At 34.9% G+C, this 14044-nt stretch overlaps 2 protein-coding genes and 1 long non-coding RNA gene across 3 annotated transcripts; all 3 read left to right on the forward strand.

Moving 5' to 3' along the window:
* Positions 1–4877, forward strand: LOC107905882 (uncharacterized). The gene is made up of 3 exons (XM_016832659.2): positions 1–344; positions 2628–3128; positions 4146–4877. Exons 1-3 carry the CDS (start codon positions 257–259, stop codon positions 4736–4738), a joined length of 1182 nt encoding a protein of 393 aa, XP_016688148.1. The 5' UTR covers positions 1–256; the 3' UTR covers positions 4739–4877.
* A 401-nt stretch (positions 4878–5278) lies between these two features.
* LOC107905880 (uncharacterized) lies at positions 5279–7406 on the forward strand. The gene is made up of 2 exons (XR_001686626.2): positions 5279–5803; positions 5907–7406. It is a non-coding gene; the product is annotated as an uncharacterized lncRNA (long non-coding RNA).
* Positions 7407–9634: 2228 nt separating this feature from the next.
* LOC107905879 (phospho-N-acetylmuramoyl-pentapeptide-transferase homolog) lies at positions 9635–13557 on the forward strand. The gene is made up of 7 exons (XM_016832658.2): positions 9635–10106; positions 10186–10409; positions 10519–10969; positions 11084–11148; positions 11702–11895; positions 12280–12488; positions 12862–13557. Exons 1-7 carry the CDS (start codon positions 9861–9863, stop codon positions 13042–13044), a joined length of 1572 nt encoding a protein of 523 aa, XP_016688147.2. The 5' UTR covers positions 9635–9860; the 3' UTR covers positions 13045–13557.
* The last annotated feature ends 487 nt before the right edge of the window (positions 13558–14044 follow it).

Here is a 14044-nt window from a genome sequence, read left to right on the forward strand (position 1 = left end):
AAAAGGAAAATATGATGGCCAAAGTAACGAAGTAACAGCGATCAAATAAAAATTATATATACGGTAACTGCTTTAACTGGAAAAGCTAAAGTGTAAAAGACGATATGGTACTAACTAGTTAAGAAGAAAAAGACGATATAGTACTGGAATCCGTGGATAAAAAGACCCTGCCTGCTCTGTCTCAAATCTCTCATCACAACAGAGACTCAAGCCCTTTTACCAGAGAAGTGCGAAGGAGAGTTTGGCAAAGAAGACGATGGCCGAAAGCTCCGCAATAAACAGATGCCTCTTCCTTTTTATGCTTATCTTCCCTCATTTCTCTACTCTAGCTCTAGCTGAAGATGGTAAGTACTCATCTCCTTTCTTCCATCATTCTCCATCTGCATACATATTACCTCATTTCCCTTTTTGCCTTTTTTTTAAGAACATCTTTTCGACTTCTTGCATTGGTTCTTTTTGGATTATGCTTCCCTGGGCTTTTGTTATGCAGGAGATCTGTTAAAAGTGTTAATTGCATTAGCTAGCTACAGTCTTTTTTTTCGGGGGGAGGGGAGTTATCGTATGTTGGGGATTTGGTTGTCTATAAGCTTTAGTGATTTTGATTATTATTACAAAATTCCCATGTGATTTGGATTTCAGTTGTTTGGCTTAAAGAGGTTTAGTTCTTCCATTCCTTGTCATTTGTTGATCCCTTCAAAGAACAATTTTTTTTTTGGTACATTCAAAAAACAATTAATAGACTTAGGTTTTTCACACCAGCGGACTGCAATTAAATGCCCATATATTTCAGTGACAAATCCTCTATCCATTTTCTGCTGCAAATGCCCACATGAATTCCCTCATTTCCTGCAAAGATTCTCTTCTCTTTCCAAGTAAACTCCATAATATCTTTTACTCTGTTCATTCGATAAAGCCATCAGATCGACGCCGTTTTCAGTAAAGACTAAAGAGTGAGCTTTACTTATGCTCCTACTCAGCCAGCACTAACCTGGATAACTTTATACTACAACTCAAGCTGATTTTATTTTTATTTATTTTTAGAAAAGTCTAAACGTGGGCCATTAAATGTTTAAGATCTTTTGGTTCTTTTTATTCTTTTCTTTTTCTAAATTCAAGAGTCTAATCATGCATGCAGTTAGTGACTGTTAATACTTTGAAACAAACTTTAAATATAGCACTCCACTGTATCATTATCTGTCCCACCATAATTGAGTGTTTCTTGGAGATCCTTTCTCACTTTAAGTATGCAAGCCTGTTATTCCTCTAAATGCTTATTATTTCTTTACTAGTGAGTAGTGAGGAAGCTTTAAACCCTTAGGTGAATTTGTTTGGCAGTCATTGTCGGTTGTCAACTACATTATCACTCAGTCTGGTGGGGTTAAAAGCATTTTGCACAAGCCATAGGTGATCAATTGGCCGAAAGCTATAGCATCAACCTATATTTAGATACCAAAGTCATAGTTACTAGTAGCAAACTTTAAGGCCAAGCTGGATGGCTTGGTAGTTGGTAGCTTCTTTAATGGCAAATGTTGAACTTCCAAGGTCTATTCTTTCAAGTAAGAAACGATAGTAAAACAATAGAAGAAAATTGAGAAAAAAATAAATGTGGCTACGTCAAAAAGTAAAAGGTGGGAAAGGTGTGTGTTGGTATAGAATAGAATAGAAAAGAAGTGAGTTAAGGATTTTGACGAATGAGTCCTTCATGTTCCCTTTTCGCCTTGTTCTAAGGTGAGTGAAATGACCAAAGAGGAACATATATTCATGCCAATTACATCTTTTTTTTAATCTTAGTTTAACAAAAGACAAGGGTTGTTTCTGCAATATTATCCTTGTCCTTTTAGTGCATCGTCCAAATTTCCAGCTTAGTTCTGTTCCGTAAAAGATTCGCATTCACAGTCGTAAGCCTGCATTTCTACTTGGCCTATATAAAAAATTGGAACGCATTTCTACCAGGGTTTTTTTTAATTTCTATTGTGGAGTCAAAGTAGAGGAGACTAGCGTAGAAAATAATGGCTGAAACGGTGGGTAGGCCCCACAAGGTTATCACTGGCTCGTGTTTCAAGCTGGATGGTACTAGTCACGGCCTCTATGCGGCCACCATCGACATTTTCATTTCCCCCTTCCCCCAACTTGTATGATAATTTACAGGCTTGGAGAATAAATGTCGAATACTGATTGATAAATACGTTGGTCATTATTATATTTATTTTTATAATTATAGTTTCGTTTTTGTTTGCAGCTTATTTTATGCGAGTCTGAGTACTTTTCATTTATTTTTCTGTGACAAAGTTTCGTTATCTTATTAGCGCACGAGCATGAGTTGGCCTCCACTTTGAAGCTAGTAACCAAGATAGATATTATCCAAAGATTTATTTTCTTCCTATAGTATACCTACTAGCTTTTGGTTGTTAATACCCATGCAATATATTGATGCATAAATGTGTAAATTCAGCCCCATGTTGTAATTTGTGTAAATAAGCCTAAGATTTGATTCTATTGGAGCTGTAATCAAGGTTTATAATATATGTTAAAATTTACCTAATATTTTGGTCTATCAAACTTAACTCTTATGGTACCAAAAAAATGCTCCTAAGTTGGTCATAAATTCGTTGTATTTTGTTGTGAAGGATTGGTGGCAAATGGTGATTTCGAGGCACGACCCTCGAACGGCTTCCCAAGCGAGGCAATAGCGGATGGGCCGACGGAGATCCCGAGCTGGAGAACAAAAGGCAGAGTGGAGCTGGTGTCGTCTGGGGAAAAAGTGAGCGGAGGGATGCTCCTCATCGTGCCCGGAGGCTCGAAAGCCGTTAGATTGGGTAATGACGCAGAGATCAGCCAAGAAGTAACGGTGGAGAAAGGGTCCACGTACGCAGTTACCTTCAGTGCGGCCCGCACGTGCGCGCAACTTGAGTCATTGAATGTGTCCGTGCCACCTGCTTCACAGTCGGTAGACCTCCAAACATTGTACAACGTCCAAGGGTGGGACCCTTACTCGATTTCATTCGAGGCAGAGGAGGATAAAGTGCCGTTGATTTTCCGGAACACCGGTATGGAAGATGACCCGGAATGTGGGCCCATCATTGATGATATTGCCATTAAAAAACTTGTTACCCCTGATCAGCCCAAAGGTAAACAACACTATACAATTTCTCTCTCTTTTTTCTTTTTTCCTTTTGTTTTTTTTTGTAGTTACTGCGTTCACTTTTTTGGTATGGGACATTATGGGTCACATTAAACGTGTGAAGCTTGTTGTAATAGTGAGAGTTGTGTAGTCTCAAATTGTGCATTGGGATTAGGTACTATTTTTCAAGATAAGGTACCGAGAAAATTCAAAGATCATTGTCCTAAGGAGGTACTAGCCGATCGACTTATTTCCATTCATGGACCCCTCTCCCCTAAAATGCTGGATCTTACCCTAGAGTAGAGGTAACAATTTTATTGCTAGTAAAGTTGGACTTCAATGGAGAAACAACAAGTCAAACAAATTACATACTGGTTTTCTTAGGTAGAAGATGAGCCAAGGGACTGCTTTTTTTTTTGAATGTAGCAAAATGTGGAAAATGTTAGCTCTAGATTTAATATCCTTATTTACAATTACAATAGCAGCGTAGTAACTTTGCCCTAACAGAAAGCAGCATTGGAAAAGACAAAAAAAGGTATGATCATTAATACGAAAACTCCAGTCAAGCCACCAACTTTACAAATCTATGTTACGTGGTGGTGGTTATAAATTACGTATATGTTTCTCATACTCTGAACCGTCCAATCAACTGTGGTCACTGCTCACCATGTCTAAGGGTGAGTTTTGATGGGCGGTGCGTTTACTTGCGGTTAGTGTAAAAATAGTGGTGGCGATTAGATTAGATACTGTAGCGATACTGTAGCGTGAGACAAAAAGTAAACAAAACGCACCGCACCATACCTAATCGCCCATCCAAACCCACCTTAACACTCATATCTTAACCCTTTTTTTTTCTCGCCATGAGTAAAATAATTGTTAAATTTTTTGTTTCTGACAAGTGTGATATATCCGGGAAACATTTACTTTATATTTTCTACATCTCGAGGAACCGGAATGAATATTTTGAAATGTTTTTTTCACTACGTTGTTGATTGAATTTCACCTTGTTTTATGTTTTCTTCAGACAATGCAGTAGTTAACAGTGGCTTTGAATTTGGCCCTTGGATGTTCCAAAATGTATCTCTTGGTGTCTTGCTTCCGACCAACCTTGACGAAGAGACATCCCCATTACCAGGATGGATGGTCGAATCAACCAGGGCGGTTCGATACATTGATTCCAACCATTATGCTGTCCCAGAAGGCAAACGTGCCGTGGAGTTGGTTTCCGGCAAGGAAGGCATCATTTCTCAAATGGTGGAAACCAAACCAGATAAGCTATATAGCTTGACCTTCTCTTTGGGGCACGCTGGGGACAAATGCAAGGAACCACTGGCTGTAATGGCGTTTGCAGGGGACCAGGCACAAAATTTTCACTACACGCCTGACTCTAACTCCACCTTCCAAGTTGCTAGTGTGAACTTCACAGCCAAGGCGGAGAGGACACGTATCGCGTTCTACAGTGTGTATTACAATACAAGAACCGATGACATGAGCTCACTATGTGGTCCGGTGGTGGACGATGTTCGGGTGTGGTATTCATGGGCAAGTATAAATGAGGTCCAAATGTTGTTAGGGCTTGGACTTTCTTTTTGGGCTTACCTTTTGGTTTTGGTTTAGAGTTGGGTGCCTTAAGTAAAGGGTAGATTAATATTTGCTTTTTTTATGTAAGGTTTTAAGGCTAAAATATCCCAAGTTGCTTGTAATGTCCTCTTCTTTCCACGTTTTCGTTTGAGAAATGAAAATGAGTTTAGTTCCATTTGCTGATGTTTTTTTATATTAAAGCAAAGATAATTAAGCCAAATAAATTTTAGAAGGGGCTGAAGGGTCCCTTAATTACTGTAAAAAAGAATCAATTAAATTTTCTTATTTATTATTAAGCAAAATTCTTAATTAATTTAAGCAAAAGTGTTTCATTAATTTATAGGTGTCATTACAAGAAACTTTAAAGTTGACTCGAATTCAAAATTCAAATTGAGTTTTATTTTTAAAACACAAACATGAATCAAAGTAGAAATATTTTATATTAAAAGTTTAATACAATTTTTTCATATTAATTAAACCCGATGAAGCACTTGAATAATTAAAATTAAGATATTCGAATTCAACAATGAAGTAATGGAATTCCATTTCTTTAAAATTAAACCCCAAAACCTTACAAGCACGAAGGGGTTATTTATATCCAGTATAAGTCGTTTTTAACAAATAGGTCCAGAGTTTAGTAATTCATCATCCTGCCCAATAAAAGGCCAGGCCCAGGGTTAAAATTTTCCTTTGACCAAGCATCCTTGAGTTGGCTCAAACTTAAATTTACCGCTTCATTTTAAAGGGTTCCCACCGAGCGGAAGAAACAAGAGAGCGGGAGAGAAGTAAAGGAAAAGAGGAGATTCCATCACCGCCGTCCGAAGAGGAGGCACGACCATGAGCAGGGTCAGAGTCAGAATAAGGAGACCTCGTAGGCGATTGTTGCGCTTGCTTTGAAATCTAAACCCTAGATTGCTGCTTTCTGCCTATTTTGTTATTTATTTTTTTCATTGTTTTTATGTTCTTTTAGATGAGCTTTTTTTTTATCTTTAATTCTTTATTTTTATGTTCATGTTCTTGTAGCTGGAATACTATTGTAGCGATGAAAACGTGCGTAAGTATATCACGTGTCCGATTAAGAAGAACAAAAAAGGTTTTAGGGTAAATAATCACAGTTCTCGCTTGATTTGAGGTTTTCTTTTGTTTATTTATTTGTTAGCATTAAGAATGTAACCGTGCTTATACCATCCTCTAACGCCTATAGGCTTGTAGCCTTGATTGGTTTTGCTGCGTGGAAATGATTAGTGACCTCTCCAATCACCAAGGAGATGGAGCTATTATGCTAATACCATAAAAAGGGTTAAAGTTGATAATGATATCTCACATGGGTCGCAATTTTTAACTTCACTGATAGAAGATTTAAGAAACTGGGCTTGGATTTGGTTTTTAAGTAACTTATGGATGAAGACAGATAGTATAAAAATAAGTTTTAGCTGATCTATTTGAGGAATTAACAACTGCACATAGGTATGTTGTCGAATCTGTGAATTTTGTAGCTTGCAGTGAAAGGGCAGTTTATCATAAAATTCTTGTACAAGTGAGAAGCGACATGGTAAGAGCTTGTTAACTAGCTGTATCCTAATTTCTGTTTGTTTCATTTACCTTGACAGTATTTGTTTGTTAAAAAAAGAAAAAGTAGAAAGGGGCAGTGTCTTCACCGTGCCTTGTAGTTTCCTCTCATTTTCAATATTATATCAGAACTTTTGAAATTTCCATTGAAGAAAGTAGAACTGATGAGGATGGTATTTCATGCGAGTGGAATAAATTTCATCGCATAGCAGCCAACCAGTAAATTAGTTAGGTTGTAACTTCAAATCTATCACAAGCATTCACCTATGGAACCCTTTTCCTTATTCTGCGACACATGCAGAAGGGATTGTCGATATTGTGCTGTTTTTCATCAAAAAGCTGTAAAGTTTTTAAGGTTGCAACCTCTGCTCTTTTTGTCTTTGAATAAATTTATTTATTAATCTAAAATTATAGGCTAAACTGTACAGGAAGTTTATTTATGCCTTTTTTTTTTAACAGAGAAGATCCTATCTGGAACTTTCTTTTTTTGTAAGCAATAGATAAAGAGAGATTATCTTGAATAGAGATGAAGGTGATGAAGTACAGCAGGTACTTATGACCGGTCTCAGCTTTGATGTTTTCTTGGTGCACCCAATTTGTGATGTGCCGAACATCTGAGGACTTGTTTGACTGAATGAATAGGCAATCTACTACTTTCTGATTCATTCTCTATTCTTATAACTCCAACTTAACATCAACAAATGATTGTCGAAAATTTCATCAACTAGACCTAGTATTTTGTGCTTATACTTTGTCTTTTGTTCTCTTTCCCAATGTTATCAAGGGACAGGAAATCCATGTCCCTAGCACCAGCATAGTGTGGCTTTCTTTCGAATGGAGATTATAAGCACCTATGTCAAAACTTCTTTAGTTAGAACTTTACCTTTCTATGATCAATAGTATTGAAAGAAGCGTTCTCCTTTTCTTTCTTGGTGAATTAGAACGGCATAGCTTTTACAGCTGAGCATGACATTCATCATAGCTTATAATGTTTGATATTTAGTTCTTTGAATACTTGAAAGCTGCAGGTGGTGCTGTTTTTGGCTGTCAGTAACAGCATCTGCCTTGATATTCGAATTTCTGAAACTTGTAGCTATAGTTTATTGTCGTCTGAATATATTTATATGATTTAAAATCATTTCCCTTTTGCTTTCTTTTCTCTTGTTTTGCTCTGTTGATTACGATTATTATGTAAAAGAACTAGGTAACTTATTGCCATAGCTTGAGAAGTAAAACCGGTGACTCGATAACACAATATCTGTTCCCATGTATGTGAAATATTTACTCATGGAGACAAAGGTGGTTAACAATTTTAGATTTGATGTTAACTAAACCAGTCAATAGGAGTGTACCGCAAGAACTTGAATGTATTGCTGCAGTTGAATCAGGATGATCTCATGTATTTTCTATTTATTTTTATTGTTTTTCTATTGAAACCAAATTAACTGCTCTTAAACTGCCTAGTAAACGGAATCTGTTTAGTGGTCTTGGTTTCAATTTACAATGAGAGCTAAATCTCTATTTGTTGTCGTATGGTAGTTGAATACACACTGCTTTTTCTAGGAATGACACAGGGATTTCATAGAAAAAATTTAAGTTGTCATCAAATGAGATAATAATTTCGTAAATTTGTAAATGAAAGGAGTCTAATTATTATATAGGCTCTTCCCATCATGTGATTTATAGTCCCAATCAATCAAATTAGTTTTCTTGACAAATTCTTATAGTTAATCAATAAATTCAGGGCTAGATTTGCATTTTGAATTTTTGTCGGATTGTTTGAATAGTGCAAAGTACTTGAATATGAAAGTGTAATTATTCTGGTAATAATTACACTCTATTGTTATTACAAAGATAAAAAGTGTAATTGCATTGTAATTTCTTATGTCATTTTTGTAGTATAAATAATTTTAAGTACTATAAAAAATTATTAGTATGATAAAAAAATTCTAAACAAGTAATAAAATTTTGAATTAAATGATTATTTGCATTATGTTGGCCCAAAAAAATGGTTTACAATACTATTACTAATAAAAATAAAAATAAAAATATCATATGTAATTATTTTAGTGTCATATTTGTTGGGTTATTCCTTCTTTAATATTTAACTTAAGTTCATTTTCGTCAAATGTTTGTCATTAGTCAAGTTTGTTATCATCTAAATTTGAATTGTATCATAAAGATTATCAAAATCTTCTTTAATGTATTCTTCGAAGTTTGAATAATTTTAGATTCACCTATAAATGAAGTTATGAAGTATGTAGCATGTTAATAAGATTCGACTTTATTATTTTTATGTTATGCTAAAGTGAAATTGCTAATAAAGAATTTTTTTAAGAACAATAAATGTCCTCTTAATCACATATTGAACTTTTGAATGTCTTAAATTAAACAGTTCGTGAGTCGCATCTAATGTCTATTCTCTTAATTGGTATTATACTCACTTATATGGTATAAAAAACTTTTTGTATTTGCATGACTAGCACTTACAATCTTTTTAGGATTGTGAAAACCTCTTCAGTAATATGTAAATCATGTAAAAAAATAGTATAAAATTATAATATATAATATAAATTATAACTTTAAATATATTAACAAATAACTTATAAAAAATATTTAACATTTTTTATACAAATAAACATTATTTTTATAATATATAGCGTAAATACATATATATATAAGTAATGTCTATGCTTCTAAGCCATAATATTTACAACATTTTTATAATATTTCAATTTTTTATAGTAATTTTTTAACCATATATTTAAATGATATACTTTTTGTTATAATTTTATAAAATACACTAATTATTTTTTTAACATTCTTTTTAAGATTTATAATATAATAAATCTTTGACCATAACCATTTCAAATACTCATACATGTTTATGCTTATAATATAAAAAATTAAAACTTAAATTTGTATAAAAAATATATTTTTTTTAATTTAAAATTGAATGTAATTACTTGTATAATTATTTTAGCTTTTACCCTCTTAAGAATTAGAAAGTAGGGTGTTTCAAATATATCCAATTTAGCAGGCTCGTTAACTATAATAATTATTTAAATATGTCATCATTGTGTAATTACAAACAATTACACTTAAATCTAATTATTAAACGGTTTTCTAAACATTACTTAAATTATTTATTATTATTTACAGTGATTACTAAAAGAAAGTATAACTTTTTATTTGATCTCTTTATCTTTATAATCTCAGCACTCTTTAGTTTTTTTAAAACTTTTTTCTTAGAATAAGATTTTTTTTTAATTATGTCAATATTTTAATGTAAATAGTTAAGAATATTAAATATTTATGAGTGTTTGTAATTTAAATAATTGGGGCAGGTCCAAAGTAAGGGGCATAGAATCCAGTCCAGCCCAGGCAAGTTGAAACATCTCCAAATATTTAAATGTTCCCTTCACGTTCTCAAAGGGCGCGTCCCATCCGAACCCTTACCGGCAGCCTCCCTTCACGGGTCCGGTATTTGACAAAAAAAAAATTTGGTAGCTGTTGTTGTGGAATGGGTTGGAATGAATTATTTTATTGTTGTTGTAGCGAGTGTGCGTGATTTGGTTCTAAAATAGTCATGAGATCTTATTCCTTTTCTTTGAATTTACAACATTTCTCCTGTTCGGGACTGTCTAGATCCCCGAAACGACACACCTCTGTCCTCGCAACATCTCGCCTCGCCTTCCTTTCATCATCTCGGTTTCGCGGCGTCGCTTCCACTTTCTGCTCTCCTCTCAAGCTACAGTTAAAACGATCCCAAAATGCACAAAAGCGACGTCGACGATTCCGGCACCACGTTAAGCTTAGCGCCACCAATGATGATGTAAGTAATGACATTTCGCTAATCAATATGGTTTCTGAACTGGGTCTCGTAATTGGAGAGTTTTTGTCATGTTTTCCAGGACTCGATGGGAATTTCTTCTTTTGATGACTGGATTGTTGACGATTCGGTGGCAGCCTATATGTTTTCTTCATCCAGTGATGGGGAATATAGCGATGGAGAAATCGTGTTAAACCCTTTGGCTGAGGTGGATTTGCCTCCTGTCTCAGCTGATGATTCTGTATCCATGCGGTCCTTGACTTCCCGTCGCTTTTTTTCGCTTGGAAGAGCCCAGAAGAAACACAGGCAAGCTCTGACCCACTCATTGAGCTTCAATTATTTTGTTTTTGGGTAAACGAATCACTAATTGTTTTGTGGGAGGCTTTTGTTGATAGTTTGAGTTAATCGATTTCAGGATAAACGTTGGGCTATTGAACAACTTGATTCTCATAATCTTCCTGACATCCGTTCTTTTACTTGTTGATTGGTGTGGCTGGAAAATTGTGAGGCTACCCTTGTCACAATTCTACTTGACCTCTCCATTTTTCCTATCTTTGGTCTTGGCAGCATGTGCAGGTTACATTTGTGTACCTTATCTTAAGACTCTTGAGTTCCATCAAATAATTAGGAAAGAAGGTCCTCCTAGACATTCGAAAAAGCAGAGGACCCCAACTATGGGCGGACTTTTCTTTCTACCAGTTGGTCTATTTGTTTCGAATTTTGCGACTGGTTTTTCTTCTGTTGAAGTTGCCGCAGCCGGAGCAGCAACCTTAGCATTTGCTACAATTGGACTACTTGATGATGCCTTGTGCGTCATTAAGCAACGCAGCAATGGCTTATCTCCATGGCTGAGGCTATTTTTGGAGGTACCTATGTTTTTGTTTGCCTCTTTCTTTCATCATTTATGGTTCATCCTTGTTGCCACATAAGTTCATTTTTACCCCAGTTGTCCACTAATTTCTAGCCGTTTATCATTGCAGGTTTCTGTTGGGATTTGGTTTTCGTTTTGGTTGAATGCTACAAATTTGTCATCACCCTATGGCATGTATATCTTCTCGTAACTAATCTTATCACGTTTATCTTAGTGTAACCTGCATACCTATTATTGTGTCGGGAAATATGAAAAAAAAAAACCTAGTTTTGTTAACTTGCTACTTGAAAAAGGTTTAGGCCCTACTGAATTTATTAAGTTCTTTGATAGAAAACCATGTTATACATTCCTTTGTTCTTTATATAAAGTAATGGAACCTTTTTTTCTTTCCTAATATACACAAGGAAAAAATTTTAAAAACACGGATCCTTGTAAGAACTGTTATGCAGAATGTTAGCACTTGAGTAATGAATCTCAATATGTGTAAATTAAATTTGTGTTCTCTCTGGAACAGAATTTTGAAAGTTATAGACTACCCTTTTTCTTGTCCATCAAGGGGCCTTTATGAATGATTCCTTGTTTCCTAAACTAGCATTTGGTCTTTCTCATTTCTCCTCTCATTGCTTTAATTCCACATGGTTTAGATTATCCTTTAACTACTTCTTGTTATTTTTGTTCAAGTGTATATTTGGCATTCCTCAGATCATTTTATTACCTTTTAATGCAGGAAAATGCTGGTTCCTCTACCTGCTCCACTGGGCCTTGTGTGCTTTGGAAAAGTTTACCTATTGTTGACTTCATTTTGTTTTGTTTCCATGGGGAATGGGGTTAACTTAACAGATGGTCTTGATGGTCTGGCTGGAGGGACTGCTGCATTAGCCTTTATTGGAATGTCAATTGCAGTGCTTCCAGTATGCCCTGGTTAGTATGGGTTTGGTTTGAACAAGCAATATAATTAGTTGGGAGGGGAATTTTCTCCGTTTTCGGGAAAGAGCTGCATAGTTTTTTTGAGGTCCCAAATAAAGTTCATCTCTTGGTCATTGCAACAATTAACTTTTTCTATGTCACATGATTGCACTTCCAAGTTGCTTCGTCTGGATGACATACTGGAATTTTGTTGAAAGGTTTTTGGCTTCTATTATCTTCCATCTTATCATAATTTTAAAATGATATTGTTGCAATGATCAGTTATTTCATCTTAGTGAAACACTAAAATTTGGTCTTGAATTCTAATCTTCATTTATTGTTTTGTAAGTATTACCTTATCCTCTTTCAACACTGAATGTTATTTTGAATCCCAATCAGAGCTTGCTATATTTGGAGCATCAATGGCTGGGGCCTGTGTTGGTTTTCTTTTGCACAACCGATACAAAGCATCTGTATTTATGGGTGATACTGGATCCTTGGCCCTCGGTGGCGCATTAGCTGCAATGGCTGCTTGTACTGGAATGTTCTTTCCCTTATTCCTTTCATCTGGTATCTTTGTTTTCGAAGCATCATCTGTTATTCTGCAGGTACCCTGTCAGTTAAATGTCTGATTCTTCGTCCAGTTTTGTTGAAAATCTTACAAATACCAAGTGTATATAATTTGCATCAAGATATGTTCATTTCAGTGGCTTCTAATAATTGATTCATGAATCAGTATTTATTCCAACCATGTATTCTAATATTCCCTCAGTTACCTTCCAACACTTACCTACTGGTTGCTCGTATTTTTATTTTCTTTTGAATTCCAAGTCATTAACTTAAAGTGCATGGTCATTGATGTATTATTGGGTCATCTTTCCTGGTTTCTATATGATACATCATTGCTGCAACAAGGGATGAATGTTTTTCTTTCGACTGCATCCATTCTCTCAAACATAACTGACTTTGTGTATTTATTAGGTGGTATACTTTCGAACAACAAAGCGCTTGCATGGAACTGGGCGCCGCTTGTTTAGAATGGCACCTTTCCATCATCATCTGGAATTAGGCGGGGTCAAAGAACCAGTGATTGTTGCTGGTGCATATGTTGTATCCTGTGTGTTGGCTTTATTTGCTGGTTATGTGGGCCTTATATCGGCATGATATGTGTCATCATTTTCATTCATCTCGATTTTGTTCCCTTAGTAAGAGTCATAAAAGGTGTTCTCATTTCCCGAATATTTCCAAAACTTACATTTGGTCCTGTTTTATGGTGTTACTTGAACCTAGGTATTAGTGCCGGATATGGATGACGGTATGTTCATTTTGTTTTTCTGATTTCTTCATGTATTTGGAAAGTTATATTTCCATATCCATGTTCAAGTACGTGTTGGACACAATTGTCAGGCACGTATGTCAGAACAATAAAGAGTTAGAGCAACGTAGCCATAGTGGTTTAGAAGACAAGACATGGAAGAGGTAGGAATTGATGCATGCAAGTTCAAGTTGAAGTTCAACCCTGTGAAGCTGATTGTAACATGAGCCTTAGACTGTGACCCTTAGTTAACCTAGGATGAATCAGAGTTTACAGTTCTACAAGTTTTTTTGGTTCATGTAATTGAAGCCATTTGGTTTTTTTTTAAATCTATGACAACTTGGCATTTCCCCTTTTGCTTTTGTTCGTTCTCTCTCCATTTATTTGTTTTTTTATACTCTACTTGAAACTGCACCACAGGCAATCACCATGTCATGTGTTACGGGGACCTCAATATTCAAAATTAAAAACATTTATTTTCAATTTAGTCTCTGGTGTTTTATAACTTTATATAATCCATGTTAGGTATGATTAAAATAAAATAAAAATTCTAGTTTTAGTGATATCTTTTACAGTGTTTGGTAGGTAAGGGATTTCCCTTTTTCTTTTTTCTTTTTTTCTTTTCGGTAGGTGAGAAGTAAAAAAAGGCAAGGGAAATGAGTTAAACAATTTCTTTTTTCAAATAGAGTTAATTACTATTGAAACTATTAATTTAACTAGTAAAACCAAAAAAAAGAAAGAAAATGTGAATGATATTTTTTATAAAAGCTTTAAAAACTTCAAAATAAAAAAATTATATTCTTTTTTTTTTTTTAATTTTAGTAATGAAAGGACCTTATAGAACCAATT

This window comes from Gossypium hirsutum, chromosome D05 (genome assembly GCF_007990345.1).
Source record: "Gossypium hirsutum isolate 1008001.06 chromosome D05, Gossypium_hirsutum_v2.1, whole genome shotgun sequence".
Lineage (NCBI taxonomy): Eukaryota > Viridiplantae > Streptophyta > Magnoliopsida > Malvales > Malvaceae > Gossypium > Gossypium hirsutum.

Bases quoted from the DNA above. Each gene is read 5' to 3' on its own strand.
- LOC107905882 (XM_016832659.2), top strand. From the start codon at position 257: ATGGCCGAAAGCTCCGCAATAAACAGATGCCTCTTCCTTTTTATGCTT. The intron at 345-2,627 runs GTAAGTACTCAT...TTTGTTGTGAAG, and splicing joins TCTAGCTCTAGCTGAAGATG to GATTGGTGGCAAATGGTGAT. The intron at 3,129-4,145 runs GTAAACAACACT...TGTTTTCTTCAG, and splicing joins TACCCCTGATCAGCCCAAAG to ACAATGCAGTAGTTAACAGT.
- LOC107905879 (XM_016832658.2), top strand. From the start codon at position 9,861: ATGAGATCTTATTCCTTTTCTTTGAATTTACAACATTTCTCCTGTTCG. The intron at 10,410-10,518 runs GCAAGCTCTGAC...AATCGATTTCAG, and splicing joins AGAGCCCAGAAGAAACACAG to GATAAACGTTGGGCTATTGA. The intron at 11,149-11,701 runs GTATATCTTCTC...CTTTTAATGCAG, and splicing joins TTGTCATCACCCTATGGCAT to GAAAATGCTGGTTCCTCTAC.